General features: G+C 45.7%; 2 protein-coding genes across 5 annotated transcripts in view; one reads left to right on the plus strand and one right to left on the minus strand.

Annotated features, from left to right (window-relative positions):
• Positions 1-639, minus strand: part of usp42 (ubiquitin specific peptidase 42) — an 86,262-nt gene extending 85,623 nt beyond the window's left edge. For all 4 annotated transcript variants that reach the window (XM_073060153.1, XM_073060152.1, XM_073060151.1 and 1 more), the window contains exon 1: positions 501-639. The gene's annotated coding sequence lies outside the window, so the exon portion shown is untranslated. The remainder of the gene's footprint in view (positions 1-500) is intronic.
• Positions 640-2,340: 1,701 nt separating this feature from the next.
• Positions 2,341-19,314, plus strand: part of eif2ak1 (eukaryotic translation initiation factor 2-alpha kinase 1) — a 55,573-nt gene continuing 38,599 nt past the window's right edge. The window contains exons 1-3 of the mRNA XM_073060157.1: positions 2,341-2,556; positions 10,455-10,622; positions 17,848-17,984. Of these exons, the coding sequence (XP_072916258.1) occupies positions 2,412-2,556; positions 10,455-10,622; positions 17,848-17,984 (450 nt within the window). The 5' untranslated portion in view covers positions 2,341-2,411. The remainder of the gene's footprint in view (positions 2,557-10,454; positions 10,623-17,847; positions 17,985-19,314) is intronic.

The raw sequence follows: 19,314 nt of genomic DNA on the forward strand, positions 1-19,314 counted from the left end.
GCATCCACCCATCCGTGCTGGCGTGCAAAGCCTCCTCTCTTGAAGGGCACAGTCTGGGAGTGATACCCTGATCCTTTATACCCAGATCTCCAAAATTAAACCCTCTCGGTGCGCAAAAGGAAGACAAAGCGGCGGCGGGGTAACACGCGCAAGCGCGCACACGTGCGCGCCCAGCCGCCCCCTCTCCTCTGTGGATGGGGTGGGTGGGGGAAAACTGCAGGGAGATGCGGCTCGGGGCCTACACCACCAACTGGGGTTTGAGGCGAGCAGAGCAGGATCTCCCGGGGAGCAGTCAGGCGAGGAGGGGAGGGTGGGTTGGAAGCACGAGGGGGAAGGGGGACGCAGTAACCATGGAGGAGAGTCGCCGGCGAGGCCGGTAACTGAAGAGCGGCGGGGAGGGTGGTGCAGGCCCGGGATCGCGGGGGGCTGGGCCTCGGTTAGCGGCTGAGCAGGAGGGGTTGATTGGAGTTGCTCTCCCCCCTTCCCCCACCGGTACCTACCTCGGGTGTTTCCATCACGACGACGGCGGCGGCGACGGCAGCCTTCCGCCTCCTCCCCCCCCACCCCCCGACCGATTACGACACGGAGCGAGCTCACAATCAGCACATCCGGGGCCCACAACACACCGCGGGGATCTGGTGCTGTTCGACAGCGCCGCCAGCGTGTGGAGGAGAACACGACCCAGCAGCCGCTGAAGTTCAGCGGCGGGTAGACTGTTTGTTAGCGCCACTGTCGGTGGACTGAGGACACTGCAACCAAACATGTTCAGCAGCGCCGCCAGCGCCGGGATGAGAATACGACCAGCCGCCGCAGAAAGTTGGAGAAGGGCGGGCGGCGTGAAGAGTGGAGAAGTGGAGGTTGAAACTGCTCTCTACCATCGCCGCCGTTCAGATTAGGGCACTGCAACCAAACAATGGTCGACTGGATGAGAACGCTGCAGGAAAGGAGAAAGCGTATCTTTCTCAGCTTCAGGCGTCAAAGTCAATTTATTATCAAAGAATGTATATGTCATTCTCTCTCGTCAGAATTGGAATCATAATTAGTTTATTATCACTCACATGTGTCGTAACATTTATTGTTTTGGGACAGCAGTGTATTCAATACTTCAGAAAATACTATAGTCTACAATAATATATTAAAATTAAATAAGTAGTGCAAAAGGGGTGCGGAAATAATGAGATAATGTTCAGCGGTTCACGGTCAGTTCAGAAACTGGTAGAAAAAGGGAAGAAGGTGTTCGTAGAGTGTTGAGTGTAGGTCTTCAGGCTCTTGTGCAACACGTACAAAATGCTGGAAGAACTCAGCAGGTCAGGTCAGACTATGGAATGAATAGACAGTCGACGTTTTGAGCTGAGATCCCACTTGTGTTGCTGTGGATTTCCGTCACCTACAGTCATTCTGGTGTTTATGATTCAGACTCCTGTATCGCTTCCCTGATGGTAGTAGTGAGAAGAGGGCTTGTCCTGGATGCTGAGACACGTTCACGGCGGATGCCGCCTTCTTCAACTACCGGCTTTTTGAAGATGCTCTCAATAGTGAAGAAGCTCGTGTCCGTGAGGAAGCTGGCTGAATTTACAATCTCTGCAGTTTTTTCCGATCCTATGCATTAGCGCTTCCCTACCAGACGATGACACTACCAGGCAAAATGCTCTCCACGGTATGTCTATAGAAATATGGCCTTATCGGTTTAAACTTTTCCTAAATGTATGTTTCTCTCTGTTACCGTACTTTTCTCTCACTCCCCCATTTAATGCATTTATGTGACTCTCTTGAAGTCAAGGATGGGCTCACTATGTTTGTGTGTGCGCGCCACTTAGTACATGTCTATCTGAGAGGGTAGGATTTACACTCCCCTTCTCTTCCTGCTTGAGTGTGAGATGTAGTTATGACTTCATTCTTTCCAGTCAGGATGAAGGGCCTATCAATACATTTCACTCCATTGATGCTGCTCAACCAAGTTCCTCTTTGGTCTGTTTCCAAGCTTGGAGCCAAGTTCACACCATGATTAACACCCACTGCCTCCGAGCGTACAGTGTATCAAAGAGTATCTCTTTGAGCTGGGGGCGGACTCACCCAGTGATTGACACCCGCACATCTCGCCGAGCGCATCTCTCTGAACTGTCCCGCCCCGGACTCATTCAGTGATTGACAGCCGCTCAGCCCACTGAGCTCGGGAGCGGACTCACCCAGTGATTGACACCCGCACATCCCGCCGAGAGCAGCTGATTGACAGCCACTCAGCCCTCTCAGCCTATACCTCTCAGCTCGGGGGCGGTCTCACCCAGTGATTGACAGCCAGTCACCTCTCCGAGCGCATCTCTCTCAGCCGGGGGGCGGGCTAACCATGTGATTGACAACCCGCGTCCTCTGTGCCACTGGAATAGGGAAGTGGAGGTAGTTTCTTTCTGCCCATGCCGAACGGCGCGAAAGCGTGTTTACCCCGCGGTTCGAAGGATTCTTGCTTCTCGCTCCCATCGGAGACCAGCCATGGACGGGAGCAGCCCCGATCTAGACTGGCTTTCAGCCTGCCGCAGGACAGCTCGCCTGCTTTCGACGGTAAGCTGATGGTCCGCGGACCCGGCCTGATGCAATGTGTGGCCCGGGGCTACCGCTCTTTCCTCACCGGCTCCCCCCCAACATTCGAGGGGAGAAAGTAGGTTTGCCGCTGGGCAGGTAATAGTACGAAAAGAGACCGTTCTTCCCGTTAGGGCTGTGCTGGCTCTCTGCCAGAACAACTCTTCCAGCACCATCACCGTTAAAACCTTATCTGTGGAGAAAGAAATCGTTTCGGGTCCAGGGTCCAGGGTCCAGAACCCCTTTACTGTGCGTTTGCACTTTTATTACAACTTTCCTTTTGTTTTACGCCTGAATGAGTGGCATTACTTGTGGGCTGCCCCCAACACATTGTTGGTTGCTGCTCAAATGACACATTTTACTGTAAAAGTGACAAAAAAAAATTGAATTGTGCATCTTCCAGCATAAATTTGTTTTGATTTTCCACCTCCAGCCTTTTCATTCCATTGGATATTTAGTCCACCTCTTTAAATCTTGCCTAATCAGATGACAATGTGCAATGACTGGTTAACCACCTAACTGGTACAGTTAATACAGCAATTGGAATACTCATTGTACTTGTATAATTAGTACAGGATGTACTAACTGGTACATCTTTGGAGTGTGGGAGGAAACTGGAGCACCTGGAGAAAATCCACGTGGTTGTGGGGAGAACGTACAAGATGGCGGTGGGAATTGAACTCTGAACTCTGCCCAAACTGTAATAGTGTCGCGCTAACTGTGGCGCCCAGTTATCATCTTGAAAGGAAAGATCTGGATAAATATCTAGTGGAGATTCCAAGGCAGATTTTCAATTAGTATTGTGGTCAGCACGAGTCGTGTCAGGACTAAAGGCTTGCGTATGGGCTACGCCGTAGCCCTGATCTTCACTTTTGCGTAGGCTCTACGCCGTAGCGAGCATGTGCACCAAAACGCTAGTTGGTGGTGGGGTTTCTATGCCACTGTGTTGAGTTTCTTCGTGAGAGACATGGACGAGGAAATGCATTTCAAGCATCTTTGCATGTCGGCAGGTAGATTGGTCAATTTGGTTCATCTATTTAGCATCGGTGTTCAGATATGGCGGAGAGGAAGCAACTGGAAATGTGATGCTTCCAAGCGGACCAATCACAGTTGTTGCAGTCTGCATCGCCGTGATGTGTGAGTTACTTTTTTGAGGAGGTGCACATCACCTACGGCGTAGGGTACGCGGTACCTATGGCGTACATGCGATGCAGAAGTACAAATCAGCCTTAAGTTCCTGTTTTTGTCTGGTACTGTTATATGATCACGTGTTGTCATTAAAACAAAATCATGGAACTCTGAATTCTCTTCCACTTTACATTATACCTATGATCTCTAGTTTTTGATTTCCCCCTATCACTGTGAACAATATCACTGTCCATTTTATTCAATAACCTTTTTGTTTTCCATTCTTCAATCAAATCTTCCTCTTTGTATTCAAAGTTCAAAGTAACTTTATTATCAAAGTACGTATCTATCACCATACTACCCTGCGATTCATCATCTTTGTGGACATACTCAATAAATCCAATAACCATAATAGAATCAGTTAAAGACCACACAAACTTGGGCGTTCAACCGGTGTGTAAAAGACAACAAACTGCAAATACAAAAAGGAAGAGATAATAAACAAGCAGTAAATGTTGAGAACATGGGATGAAGAGTTCTTGAAAGTTGCCAAAGAAAATAATTCCAGCTTCTCAAATCTACCTTTGTATCTGTAGTTGTTGACTTTCAACTGCTTTGGCACATCCTGCGGTTGAGAGACAGAAAAGATGTGTGAGTCAGTACTTCGGGCTACAATGCCTGTACTGACAATGAAAGCAATTCAATGATAGACAGGATTTATGAACATTTGGAGAGGTATAATATGATTAAGAGTAGTCAGCATGGCTTTGTAAAGGGCAGGTTGTGCCTTACGAGCCTGATTGAACTTTTTGAGGGTGTGAACACACTGATGAAGGCAGAGCAGTAGATGTAGTGTATGTGGATTTCAGCAAGGCATTTGATAAGGTACCCCATGCAAGGCTTACTGAGAAAGTAAGGAGGCATGGGATCCAAGGGGACATTGCTTTGTGGATCTAGAACTGGCTTGCCCACAGAAGGCAAAGAGTGGTTGTAGACGGGTCACATTCTGCATGGAGGTCGGTCACCAGTGGTGTGCCTCAGGGATCTGTTCTGGGACCCCTACTCTTCGTGATTTATATAAATGACCTGGATGAGGAAGTGGAGGGATGGGTTAGTATGTTTGCTGATGACTCAAAGATTGGAGGTGTTGTGGACAGTGTGGAGGGCTGTCAGAGGTTACAGCGGGACATTGATAGGATGCAAAACTGGGCTGAGAAGTGGCAGATGGAGTTCAACCCAGATAAGTGTGAAGTGCAAACACGAGGAAATCTGCAGATGCTGGAAATTTGAACAACACACACAAAATGCTGGTGGAACACAGCAGGCCAGGCAGCATCTATAGGGAGAAGCGTTGTCGACATTTCAGGCCGAGACCCTTCGTCAGTGGTTCATTTTGGTAGGTCAAATATGATGGCAGGATATAGTATTAATGGTAAGACTCCTGGCAGTGCGGAGGATCAGAGGGATCTTGGGGTCCGAGTCCATAGGACACTCAAAGCAGCTGCGCAGGTTTACTCTGTAGTTAAGAAGGCGTATGGTGTATTGGCCTTCATCAATCGTGGAATTGAATTTAAGAGCCGAGAGGTAATGTTGCAACTATATAGGACCCTGGTCAGACCCCACTTGGAGTACTGTGTTCAGTTCTGGTTGCCTCACTACAGGAAGGATGTGGAAGCCGTAGAAAGGGTGCAGAGGAGATTTACAAGGATGTTGCCTGGATTGGGGAGCATGTCTTATGAGAATAGGTTGAGTGAACTCGGCCTTTTCTCCTTGGAGCGAAGGAGGATGAGAGGTGACTTGATAGAGGTGTACAAAATGATGACAGGCATTGATCGTGTGGATAGTCAGAGGCTTTTTCCCAGAGCTGAAATGGTTGCCAGAAGAGGACACAGGTTTAAAGTGCTGGGAAGTAGGTACAGAGGAGATGTCAGGGTTAAGTTTTTTACTCAGAGTGGTGAGTGTGTGGAATGGGCTGCTGACAATGGTGTGGAGGCAGATATGATAGGGTCTTTTAAGAGGCTTTTAGATAGGTACAGGGTGCTTAGTAAAATAGAGGGCTATAGGTAAGCCTAGTAGTTTCTAAGGTAGGGACATGTTCAGCACAACTTTGTGGGCTGACGGGCCTGTATTGTACTGTAGGTTTTCTATCTTTCTAATTATATCTTAGACCATAAGACATAGGAGCAGAATTTTATGCCATCTGGCCCATCGAGTCTGCTCCGCCATACAAAAATGGCTGATTTTTTTTCTCCTCCTCAATCCCAGTTTCCAACCTTCTCCCTGTAACCTTTGATGCCATGTCCAATCTCTGCCTGAAGTACACCCAACGACCTGTTTTCCACAGATGCATGTGGCAACAAATTCCACAAATTCACCACCCTTTAGCTAAAGTAATTTCTTCACATCTCGTTTTGAAAGGATGCCGCTCTATCCTGAGGCTGTGCCCTCTTGTCCTAGACTCTCCCACCAAGGGAAATATCCTTTCCACATCTACTCTGTCTAGGCCTTTCAACACTCAAAATGTTTCAATGAGACCCCCACTCATCGTCTGAATTCCAGCGAGTACAGATCCAGAGCCATCAAACGTTCCTTGTATGATCACCCTTTCATTCCTAAAATCATCCTTGTGAACTTCCTCTGGACCCTCTCCAATGCCAGCACATCTTTTCTAAGATGAGGGGCCCAAAACTGTTCACAGTACTCAAGGTGAGGCCTCACCAGTGCAATTCTTGTATTTCAACTGCTTTGGCACACCCTGAAGGTCTGCGACAGAGAAAAATGGAACCATACAATATAGGAAGAGGCACTTCAGCCTGTACTGACCATGATAAACATACGTCTGCTTGTTTACATCCCTCAACTCCCAGCTGGTGATGGGTACTACAGAGATGTGTACCTTTCTTTTCAGCAACGTAGACCCATCAGTGATATAATTTTGAGCTAAGCAAGGATAGGATCTGGGTGAGTGATCAGGGTGAGTTGCAATAATGAGGAACAGCCTGGTAAACTCTTCTCCGCCCCCCCCCCCCCCCCCCCAAAGCTCTTGAAAGTGTCCGACATTGTCCTGGTCTGTATAAGCTGGCCAGTAACAATTGGGGGCTGCATTGTCCTGGTCTGTTTATTATCATTCGTTGATACATAAGTATAAAGGAGAATGATATAATTGTTAGTCCAGATCCAATGTGGCATAAAAAACGCAATAAGCACAAGGAACAAAATTGAAAAAAAAACAAGAAATATAAATACACAAGTTGAACTTACGTACATAAACTGGTTGTATGTAAAATATACAGGCAATCCGACGCACAGTTGCACAATTGTCCTGAGAGTGTGTTGCCCCAGTTGCATTGTGGTGTATTTAGTGGTGATATATACCTGTTCAAGGTGGCCTAAAAACTGCCAGATTTAAACTTCTGCCCCTGCACAGGACGGGTTAGGAAGCGAGATGAAAGTGGTAGGATGAGTAGTTACTACAGCTTTAGGAGAAGTAACAGAGAGGAGAATTTAAAAGAAAACACAGATGTCCTAATGGATTTCAAGAGGTGGATTGGATAAACACAGGAAGACTTTATGAACAGTGGAGTAAGTGAAAATATGCACAATAGGTAATTTTTTTCCCTGTCTCGTGAATATTTTCTGGATCCTCCCTGATGTCTTCACATCCTTACAAAATGTGATGATCAGAGATGAATACAATACTCACCCCACTTAACTCTGTGTGTGTGTGTGTGTGCTTGCTTTTCTTGTTGCCCATCCACTTCAGAGTTCAATGTGTTGTGTATTCAGAGATGCTGTTCTGCATATCAGTGTTGTAATGTGTGGTTATTTGAGTTACTGTCAGCTTGAAACCAGTCTGGCCATTATCCTCTGACCCCTCTCATTAACAAGACATTTTTACCTACACAAATGCTGCTCAGTGGATTTTTTTTGTACCATTTTCTGTAAATTCTAGAGACTGTTGTGTGTGAAAAACCCAGAAGATAGCAGTGTTGAGATACTCAAACCATCCCATTTGGCACCAACAGTCATTCTACGGTCAAAGTCACTTAGATCCCATTTCTTTCCCATTCTGATGTTGACCTGAACAACAAATGAATCTTTTAACCATATCAGCATGCTTTTATATATTGAGTTGCTGCCATATGATTGACTGATTAGATATTTGGATTAATGGGCAGGTGCGCGGGTGTACCTAATATAGTGGCCACTGATTGTACATAGAGCACCGTGCAGGCCCTTTTGGCCAATAATGTTGTCTCGACATTTTAACCTACTCTAAGGTTGATCATCTCGCCCTTCCTTCCCACACAGCCCTTTATTTTTCTGTCATCCATGTGCCTATCTAAGAGTCTCTTCAATATTAGTCATGTGCCTACCTCTACTATCACCCTTGGCAGAGCGTTCCACTCACCCACTACCCTCTAGTACTTGCCTCTAACATCTTCTTTGCAGGCTGCCCACAGCACATCCTTGGGTTATGTTGGCTGTTAATGCAAATGATGCATTTACCTGTATGTTTTGATGTACACGTGATAAATAAATAAATCTGAATTAATGGACTCAATCAGAATCAGGTTTATTTGTTTTACAAACAAGAGAAGATCTGTAGATGCTGGAAATCCAAACGCCATACTCAAAATGCTGGAGGAACGCAGCAGGCCAGGCAGCATCTATGGAAAAGAGTACAGTCAGCGTTTTGGGCCGAGATCTACAGTACTTCCTGCTGTAGGGTCTCAGCCTAAAATGTCAACTGTACTCTTTTCCATAGATGCTGCCTGGCCTGCTGAGTTCCTCCAGCATTTTGTGTGTGTTGTTTGTTTGTTTATTTAGTTTTTTACATATTGATTGAGATTTAGCGCAGAATTAGTCCCTAAGCCTTTTCGAGTCACATTGCCCATCAATCCCCTGATTTAATCCTAACCTATTCATGGGACAATTTACAAAGACCAATTAACCTACCAACCTGTGTGCCTTTGGACTGTGGGAGGAGACCGGAGCACCCAGAGGAAACCCACGTGGGTCACGGTGGGTACGTACAAACTCCTTACGTCTGTGGTGGGAATTGAACCCGAGTCACCTGTACTGTAAAGAGTTATACTAACTACTATGCTACCGTGCCGCTGGCATATGTTGTGAAATTTGTTGTTTTGCAGTGGCAGTACTTTGTAATATAAAATAATTTTCAAAAACTATAAATTACAATAAGTATATATAAAAAGATTAAATTAAATCAGTAGTGTAAAAATGGAGGGAAAAATAGTTCAAGGATTCATTGTCCATCCAGAAATCTGATGGTGGTGGGGATGAAGCTGTTCCTGAAACTGAGAGTGTTGGTCTTCAGGCTCCTGTTCCCCCTCCCCGATGGTAGAAATTGGAGAAGGACATGTAATGCGTGATGAGGGTCTGTGGCGACCCAATCACTAGCACACTCGAACCGGCTGACAATTAGCCAGAGCCAGAGACAAAGGTAGATAGCCTCAAGGAGTTTCAGTTACGTGCCTCTGGAAGTATCGAGTGGGGGAGACAGGCTTTAAAGCAAGACTGTGTTTTTGAAATAAACTTATTCTGTGGTTGCAGTTTATCGACTCCGTGTCGTAATTTCAGCGCTGCGCGTAGCACCCCGCTATAGGTCCTTAATGATGGATGGAATTGTACATTGAAAACTATAAATTACAATAGGAAATATATGTGTGTATGTATACAGTTGGCCCTCCTTATCTGTGGATTCCGCATGCGTGGATTCAATCAGCCGCGGATCAGGAAAACCCGGAAGTTCTCTCTCCAGCACTCGTTGTTTGAGCATATACAGACTATTTTTTCTTGTCATTATTCCCTAAACAATACAGTATAACAACTATTTCCATAGCATTTACATTGTATCAGGTATTATAAGTAATCTAGAAATGACTTAAAAGTACAGGCAGTCCCCGGGTTATGAATGAGTTCCATTCCTGAGTCTGTCTTTAAGTTGGATTTGAGGTCGGAACAGGTACATCTGGTATTATTTAGCATCAGTTAGTCAAACGTTTTTCTTAGTATATAGTACATATTTTACCTTTCTATACATATAAAACACTTAAGAAACATTCGTATTTCAATAATTAAACAACTGCGTTGCTTAGTAATAATTGTAGCTTTCATCGGGGCAGGGCCTTTCACATGCTCCATTAAAATTGTTCCGATCGTTGACTGACTGTAGCCTAATGCTTTTCCAATGACCGATGGCATTTCACCTCTTTCCAATCACTTTATTACTTCCACCTTATTTTCAATCGTGATCGTGATTATTTTCGTGAACAGAAACACCGCAGATTCAGAGCTGCACCGCCAGGTCCTAATGTCCACTGCACTGATACATGTTAAACAAAGTCCGGGGTTCCGCTGTGTCCTAAAGACCACTGCAGTGAGACAGGTTAAATAAGGGACTTGAGCAACCGCGTTTTTGGTTATCCACGGAGGGTCTCGGAACCAATCCCCCGCAGGTAAGGAGGGCCGACTGTACTGTATATGTAATGGAGAGGAAGAAGCTGTTCCTAACATTTGTGTGTGTATCTTCAAGCCCTGATGATAGCAATGAGAAGAGGTGCAGTATGATAGCATGTAAGATGAGCTTTTCACTGTACTTTGGTACATGTGACAGTAATAAATCTATTTAGTGTCATGAATTGCAGTGGACGGTAGTTACACTGCATCTTAATTTTCTGGATAGTTTTGACTGTTTAAATGTTCTCCCCTTCCACTCCCAACTGTAGAATCCGATCTGTTGGAGGGTTGCGATCTGGTGGACTGTAGACGGACGGTTCCAACACTGAAGGACTTCATGGTGGCCATTCCCAACCAGCTTGTTTTGGTCTCACTTCTGGAACATATCTGCTGCATGTACGAGAGAAATCCTCGCAAATCTGTGCTGCTGTTCAAGTGTAAGTACTGTGATGCATAGAAATATGTGGCAAGGTGAAGAGGCTAAGGAATCAGGATCAGGTTTAATATCACTGACATATGAAAAAAATAAGAACTGTAAGAAATGCTCAGGATTTTACTTTAATTGATTTTCTTCCATTGTTTTATGTAATACAACTTTAACACTAGGTTCGGGTCTAGCTTCTTGTAGAGGGGGCAGCAGGACAGTGTGTAAGTAAGTCTATAAGTGTATGAGAATGACTGTAAATGTTTAAATTGGTCCAGTAAATTGATTATTATGCTCGTGCACTAAGGTGCAGAGAGGAACCTGTCTTGTATGCCATCTGTACAGATCATTCCATCCCATCAGTGCACAGAGGTAGTACAAGAGAAAACAGTAACAATGCAGAATAAAGTGCTACGGTGACAGAGAAAGTGCAGTGTAGACAGGCACGAAGCTGCAAGGCTGTATGTAGCGAGGTAGATTGTGAGGTCACGGTTCCATTATGTCATTTAAAACTGTGACAAGCTTCTATAGATGCACGGTAGAGAATATCCTGACAGGTTCCATCATAGCTTGGTATGGAAACACCAATGCCCAAGAATCAGAATTGGGTTTACTATCAATGACATATGTCATGAAAGCTGTAGTTTGACGGCAGCAATGCAGTACATAAAAATACTATCAATTTCAGTAATCAGATGGTCGGGAAGGAGGTACAGAAACTTGAAGGCATGTGCTCAGCCATTTAGGAACAGCTTCTTCCCTTCTGCCATATGATTCCTAAATGGACATTGAACCCACGAACACTACCTCACTTTTTAAAAAATATATGTTATTTTTGTTTTTGCACTGATTTTAACCTATTTGATACATGTATATTTACTGTAATTGATTGATTTATTTGTTTATTCTCTATTTCTACATTATCATGCATTGTATTCTACTGCTGCTGCGAAGTTAATTAATTTCACGACACATGCCGGTGATAATAAACCTGATTCTGATTCTGAATAAGAATATATATATATATATATAAAATTAAATAGGTAATGCGAAATGAGAGCAAAAATAGTGCAGTCGTGTCCATGGTTGGTTCATTGTCCATTTAGAGGTCTGATGACAGGGAGGAAGAAACTGTTCCCAAAACGCTGAGTGTGTGAGGCTCCTCGCTGATGTTGGTAATGAGCAGAGGGCATGTCTTGGCTCATACTTCATGGAAGTATGCACAGGAATTGAGCTCTTTGAGTCTGGGCTACTATTCATCAGTATGTTCAAAGTTAATTTATTATCTCAGAATGTACATAATACCATATACTACCTTGAGATTAATTTTCTTGCAGGTATTTATAATAAAATAAAGAAATACAACAGAATTTATGGAAAGCTATACATAAAGACTGACAAATAACCTGTGTGCAAAAGAAGACAAATTGTGCAAATAAAAATACTCAACGTGAGCTGTAAAGAGTTCTTAACAGTGAGTCTGTAGATCATAAAATCAGTTCAGAGTTGTAAGTGAAGTTAGTCACGCTGGTTCATGAGCCTGATAGTTGGATAATAACTGTTCCTGAACCTCGTGGTGTACGATCTAAGGGAGTCTACCTCCTTCCCGATGGCAGCAGCGAGAAGTGAGCATGGCCTGGATGGTGGAGGTCTTTGATGATGAATGCTGCTTTCTGGTGACAACACCCCATGTAGATGTTATGGTGTTTTGGTTATAGTTGATTTACCACGGCAACACTGTTCTGTTTTATTCCCATGTCCCTTGATTGATTTCATATTACACAGAACTGAGAAATTTGCTGCCAATTTCTACCCTGCTCTCACCTTTGATAATTGGTGTATTATTGTTGCATAGACTGAAATACAGTGAAAAACATTGTTCTGCATGTTGTCTATATGAATTGTTACGAACCCCGTAACTGGGTGTCTTACCAGCAAAGATAGGAGTATCCATTGAAGTCTGATGATACTATTTTTAACAGTATTTATTAGTGAAAATACACAAAAATAATATCAATGCAAATATACAGATAATATACGTCATCAATACTAAACCTAAAAGTGCGGGTATAATAATAATCAATAAGAAATAAGCTCTATCGTTGTCTAGGGGATAATGAATTGTCCGATGGAAATATAAAGTTCAGTTCAGTTCATACAGGCTGCAGTAGTTGTTGTTCACTGTGTTGCAATTGTTGGAGAGAGAGAGAGAGTAACTTGCCGACTTTCCTTTTACGATCTTGATCCGTCTCCGTCCTTTAGCTAGACCGTTCCGTGGAGGACTCGTCACCCAGGCAAGGGTAGACACACACACACAAGCCCCCGCCAGTCTCGTAACGTCTCTCCTGGTGCGTCTGAGGGGTTTCAATGAATAGTACAGTACTCAATAAACAATCCTTCTCCAAGAGACAATAGCAGTAATCAGTGGTTCCGTTCCACTTTTGTTAGAAGGAGACATTCCACTTTTGTGTATCCCTGCGTTGTCAATAACAACTGCCTTTTCTGTTATCCTGTGTCTCTCTCATCTCCTTTGATAACAGCATCGGAATAGTAGCGATTTGCGATTCTCCGGGGGGGGGGGGGCGACTTTGCACCCTTCGGCCCATCAGAGTTGCTCCTCATTCGTAACAGAATAAACATCCAACAGGAGCCCAGAGACTTCCACACCTCAATCAACTACGTTTCCTGTTAACCTGCCTCTTTTAAGAATTCCATTCTATTATTATAGTTCTCCTGTCTCCTTCACACTTGCTTCATTGACAAAACTTTCCCCCTGGATGTTTCTGGGATGTCTTTGTTCTTCCTGAACCACATCTTTCCCCCTATTATAGTTGATAGAGTCCCTGACCACATCTCATCTATTTTCTTGCCCTAGTCCTTGCCTTCCGTCCCAACGGTCTTTATTGATCATCTTTAACAATTTCCATCAACTTCATCAATCCCACCACCAGACTTGGTTTCCTTTGGGCTATTGAAGGGACCATTCCCTTTACAAGTGCCTGGAAGGCTCTTCTGTTCCCACCAATGATGAACGGCGTCGGCCCAAAGCATCGACTCTTTATTCCTCTCCGTAGATCCTCCCTCACCTGCTGAGTTCCGCATTTTGTATGGATTTCTGGCATCTGCAGAAGCTCTTGTGTTTATGTATGAATCCCCTTCTTCAGGCCATTTCCCATTCAAGAACAGCAGACAGCACCCTGATCCCTCCCCAACACCCAGGGACCCAAATAGTCCTTTCCAGGTGAAGCAGCAATTTACTTGAACTTCCTCTGTTAGTGTGTTTTGTATTTGGTGTTTACAACACGATCTCCTCTTGAAGGAAGAAAGTAAATGTGAATTGGATGAACATTTTGTCAAACAGTTTCCTGACACCTCAGTGCTCTTTGCTGCTGCTAATAATTCTCCATTCCACTCCTAATCTGAAACACAAGAGATTCTGCAGATGCAGAAAATCCAGAGTAACAAACACACGCTGCGGAGGAACTGAGCAGCAACATTTCTTTGATTTTTTTTTAGACAGTGGACTGGGCAGGAAATTTTCACAGAGCCTGAAAGCTGCATGGTGCTTTAAATGGCACTGGCGTTCAGCGGGCCAGTGGTTTACTAAGCTTGAACGATCAATTTCCATTCTGTGTTTATTGTTATAATTTGCAACTGTTGTAACTTGAAACACTGATATACGGGATTTACAATGTAAGTACATTGTAGTTCTAAAATGTTTCAAAGTAAAGGTATGCTTATTAGAAAATTTATGGATTATATTCATTAATACAGAGTATTTCACAATAATATTAACATAGATTTCAATATTAGCATACAAAAGAAAAGGTGGCATCCGTCATTAAGGACCCCCCATCATCCAGGATAAGCCCTCTTCTCATTGCTGCCATCAGGGAGGTGGTACAAGAACCTGAAGGCATACATTCAACGATTTTGCCATCAGATTTCTGAATGGACATTGAACCCATGAACACTACCTCATTACTTTCTGGTGGAACACAGCAGGCCAGGCAGCATCTATAGAGAGAAGCGCTGTCGACGTTTCGGGCCGAGACCCTTCGTCAGGACTGCGCGTCTGCACACCCAGGCAGCTTAAAGGGAACATTGCTCAGCAGGTCAGGCAGTATCCGTGGAAGTGAGTAAAGAGTTAACAGAATTCCTCTGTTCCTATGTTAGATATTATTAGAATTGCTGAATCAATCCAGTTTCGTTTCAGAAATGGCTGAAACCATTAATTTCCGTGATAGATTAGAATGTGAAAACAGTGTGAGGCCAAGAGGTGATCTTGCAGTGCTGTGTAAAATCATAAGTGGCAAAGATAAGGTGTATGGTTACAGTGTCTGTCCCAGGCAAGGGTACAGGTTTAAGTTGAGAGGGGAAAGATTTAAAGGGGAACTTGAGAGTCGGTCATTCTGCAGATATGGAACGAACTGCCAGAGAAAGCGATAGAAGTAGGGAGAGATACAACACTAAAAAGACATTTTTACAGGTACAGGAAAAGGATTAGAAGGATATGGGGCAAAAGCAGGCAAATGGGACCACCTATGGTAGATGCCTTGGCTGGCAAGAATGAGGTGGACAGAATGGCCCGTTTCGTACTATATTATTCAATGACTCAAAAAAAAATCCAGTCATTTGGGTTCAATTCCCGCGGCTGCCTGAAAGGAGTTTGTATGTTCTCCCCGTGACCTAGTGGGTTTCCTCCCCGTGACTGCGTGGGTTTCCTCCCCGTGACTGCGTGGGTTTCCTCCCCGTGACCGCGTGGGTTTCCTCCCCGTGACCGCGTGGGTTTCCTCCCCGTGACCGCGTGGGTTCCCTCCCCGTGACCTAGTGGGTTCCCTCCCCGTGACCGCGTGGGTTTCCTCCCCGTGACCGCGTGGGAGTCCTCCCCGTGACCGCGTGGGAGTCCTCCCCGTGACCGCGTGGGTTCCCTCCCCGTGACCGCGTGGGTTCCCTCCCCGTGACCGCGTGGGTTCCCTCCCCGTGACCGCGTGGGTTCCCTCCCCGTGACCGCGTGGGTTCCCTCCCCGTGACCGCGTGGGTTCCCTCCCCGTGACCGCGTGGGTTCCCTCCCCGTGACCGCGTGGGTTCCCTCCCCGTGACCGCGTGGGTTCCCTCCCAGTGACCGCGTGGGTTCCCTCCCCGTGACCGCGTGTGTTTCCTCCCAGTGACCGCGTGGGTTCCCTCCCCGTGACCGCGTGTGTTCCCTCCGCGTGACCGCGTGGGTTCCCTCCCCGTGACCGCGTGGGTTTCCTCCCCGTGACCGCGTGGGTTTCCTCCCCGTGACCGCGTGGGTTTCCTCCCCGTGACCGCGTGGGTTCCCTCCCCGTGACCTAGTGGGTTCCCTCCCAGTGACCGCGTGGGTTTCCTCCCCGTGACCGCGTGTGTTTCCTCCCAGTGACCGCGTGGGTTCCCTCCCCGTGACCGCGTGTGTTCCCTCCGCGTGACCGCGTGGGTTCCCTCCCCGTGACCGCGTGGGTTCCCTCCCCGTGACCGCGTGGGTTCCCTCCCCGTGACCGCGTGGGTTTCCTCCCCGTGACCGCGTGGGTTTCCTCCCCGTGACCGCGTGGGTTTCCTCCCCGTGACCGAGTGGGTTTCCTCCCCGTGACCGCGTGGGTTTCCTCCCAGTGACCGCGTGGGTTTCCTCCCCGTGACCGAGTGGGTTTCCTCCCCGTGACCGCGTGGGTTTCCTCCCCGTGACCTCGTGGGTTTCCTCCCAGTGACCGCGTGGGTTTCCTCCCCGTGACCGCGTGTGTTTCCTCCCCGTGACCGCGTGGGTTCCCTCCCCGTGACCTAGTGGGTTCCCTCCCCGTGACCTATTGGGTTCCCTCCCCGTGACCGCGTGGGTTTCCTCCCAGTGACCGCGTGGGTTTCCTCCCAGTGACCTCGTGGGTTTCCTCCCCGTGACCTAGTGGGTTTCCTCCCCGTGACCGCGTGGGTTTCCTCCCACAGTCCAAGAATTCTTACAGTTTAGGTTTAGGTTCACTTGCAGGCTGCCCCAGCACATCGTTGAACTATGTTAACTGTGGACACAGACGATGTATTTCACCTTATCTTTCAATGTACTTGGAGAAAAATAAAGTTAATCTTCCCATTTTTATAATCTTTCCTTCTGTAGAACTCTGATAATTCTGGCATTTTCAGGATTTGGTGCTGCCAGCTGTCTACTGTTCAAGATTGTTTAATGTAACTTCCAGTACACAAGAGTAAAGGAGGACAAAATAATTGTTACTCTGGATCTGATGCAGCATAAAAAAAACCACAATCAGATACAGATCACAATAATAGTAAAAAGAACACAGTAAATCAATAAATCTAAATAAATAAGATAGCTTATGTACATAGATTGATTGTTTATTCATAAAGTGATGCCAGGCACAGGATTGTCTGTACATAACGTGACTAACAGGAAATGATAAAGTGGTGGTGGCTGGGGATGTGGAGATGTGGGTTAGTGGGTGGAATACTGATTAGCCCTACTTCTTGGGGAAAGTAACTGATTTTGAGTCTGGCGGTCCTGGTGCGGATGTTATGTACTCTCCTCTGTGATGGGAGTGGGGCTAACAGTCCATGAGCCAAGTGGGTGGGATCCTTCATGATGTCACTGGCCCTTTTCTGGCACCTTTCTGTATATATGTCCTTGATAGCGGGCAGGCTGGTGCCAGTGATGTGTGGGATAGTTTTGCTTCCCTGTTGCAGAGCCTTCCTGTCTCAGAGGAGGGCTGTTGGATGTTTTCTTATTAGAACCTTAACACACTTCCAAATAGTGGTGTGATAACATGACACTATTACAGCTCAGGGTGTCGGAGTTCAGAGTTCAATTCTGATGTTATCTGTAAGCAGTCTATCTGTTCCCTGTGGAATGTGTATGTATTCTCCGAGTCCTCCTGTTTCATCCCATAGTTAAAAGATGTACCAATTAGTAGGTTAATTGGTCATTGGGAATTGTTCAGTGATTAATCGGGGTTGGTAGCTGTTGTGGCTCGAAGGGCCTGGAGGGTTTGTTTTGTGCTGCATCTCTAAATAAATAAAACGAATGATAAGTTTTCCAATTAAAATGGTGAGTTTAAAGACAGAATGGCAAACTGAACCCTGTCAGCCAGGTGTTGACCATTGATTATCAGAGTTTTATTGCATGTCTGTATGTGCTAAGGGAAATTCCCTAGCCGATCTCTGAGGTTTACTGCATTTCTGGAATTTACCCTGCTGATACATCTGTTGCATTTCTACCCATGCAGTGTTGTGTCAGAAGTTTGCGGAGGTGCACCTGATTTCCCCAGTCACCTTTAGTGATGAGTTCAGCACCGTGAGGCTGCAGCACCATCAGGCCTTTAAAAACCTACTGCGGGTGGCAAGCAATGGTTTGTGTGTACAGGTGAGTCCGTTACCTTGGGGACATCTAGCAAGGAAACAGCCGCTTCAGCTCACTGAATCCACCTACCTTTTACACTTATCAATTTTATCCCCCCTACCTTCCCACCTGCTTTCCCCACATCCTACCAAGGAAGGGCAATGTACAACAACCAAATCACCTACAGGTGCCCCCCGTTTTTCGAACGTTTGCTTTACGACAGCTCACTGTTGTGAAAGACCTACATTAGTACCCGTTTTCAGTAACCAAAGAGGATTTTCGCTTTTACGAGAAAAAGACACCCGCTTTATATGTGTGTTTACCCCGAGAAAGACTACCATGACCGTGAAGCCTTGTGCGGGCAGTTGTGTGCGCGTGCGTGTACGTGTGCATAGGTATATGTGCTGATTTTTTTTCTCCAAATCGATTTTGGCTCGCTGTCTTCCCAATTTTCATAAGTGAAACTACACCGTATATACAATATTTCTACTTTATATAGGCTGGGTATTATCATATCATTCCTGCTTTTACTACATGTTTGTGTTATTTTAGGTTTTATGTGTTATTTGGTATGATTTGGTAGGTTATTTTTTGGGTCTGGCAACGCTGAAAGAATTTTCCCATATAGATTAATGGTAATTGCTTCTTTGCTTTACGACATTTCAGCTTACAAACGGTTTCATAAGAACACTCCACCTTCAGATAGCGGGGGAAACCTGTACTGGCATGGCTTTGGGACATGGAGGGAACTGGAGCTCTTGGGGGGGGGGGGGGGGGCGGTGGAAGTACTTTTCTCTTTGGACTGAAGGAGGGTGAGAGGTGACTTGATAGGGGTGTGTAAAATAAGAAGCTCAGATAGAATTAACAGCAGCACCCTTTTCCCAGGGTGGAAACGGCTGATATGAGAGGTCATAGTTTTAAGGTGATGGGTTGAAAGTATAAGGGGATGTCAGAGGGAGGTTTTTTACACAGTGGTGAGTGCATGGGAACGTGATGCCAGGGCCGGTGAGAGTTACAGTTATGGGGAGAGCATGCAGATAGCATATAGGCAGTACCCAAGAGATATTGGAGCAATGAGGCAGTAACCCTTGTTCTTCCTTTATGTGTTTATCTTCCTCTCTCCCTCTATATTCCTTTCTCTATGAGTGTTCCTCTGATTGCGAGTAGTCTGTATGTATCTGTGTGATATTCTTTATTTCCCTAGCGTAGATTCTCCTCCTCAAATCTCTGGACCCGCCATAATTCAAATTCAAGTTCAAGTTTATTGTCATCTGATTACATATATACAACCAAACTAAACAACTTTACTCCAGACGACAGGGGCACCCACACAACATAAAGCAAAATATTTCTG

This window comes from Hemitrygon akajei, chromosome 11, assembly GCF_048418815.1.
Source record: "Hemitrygon akajei chromosome 11, sHemAka1.3, whole genome shotgun sequence".
Classification (NCBI taxonomy): domain Eukaryota; kingdom Metazoa; phylum Chordata; class Chondrichthyes; order Myliobatiformes; family Dasyatidae; genus Hemitrygon; species Hemitrygon akajei.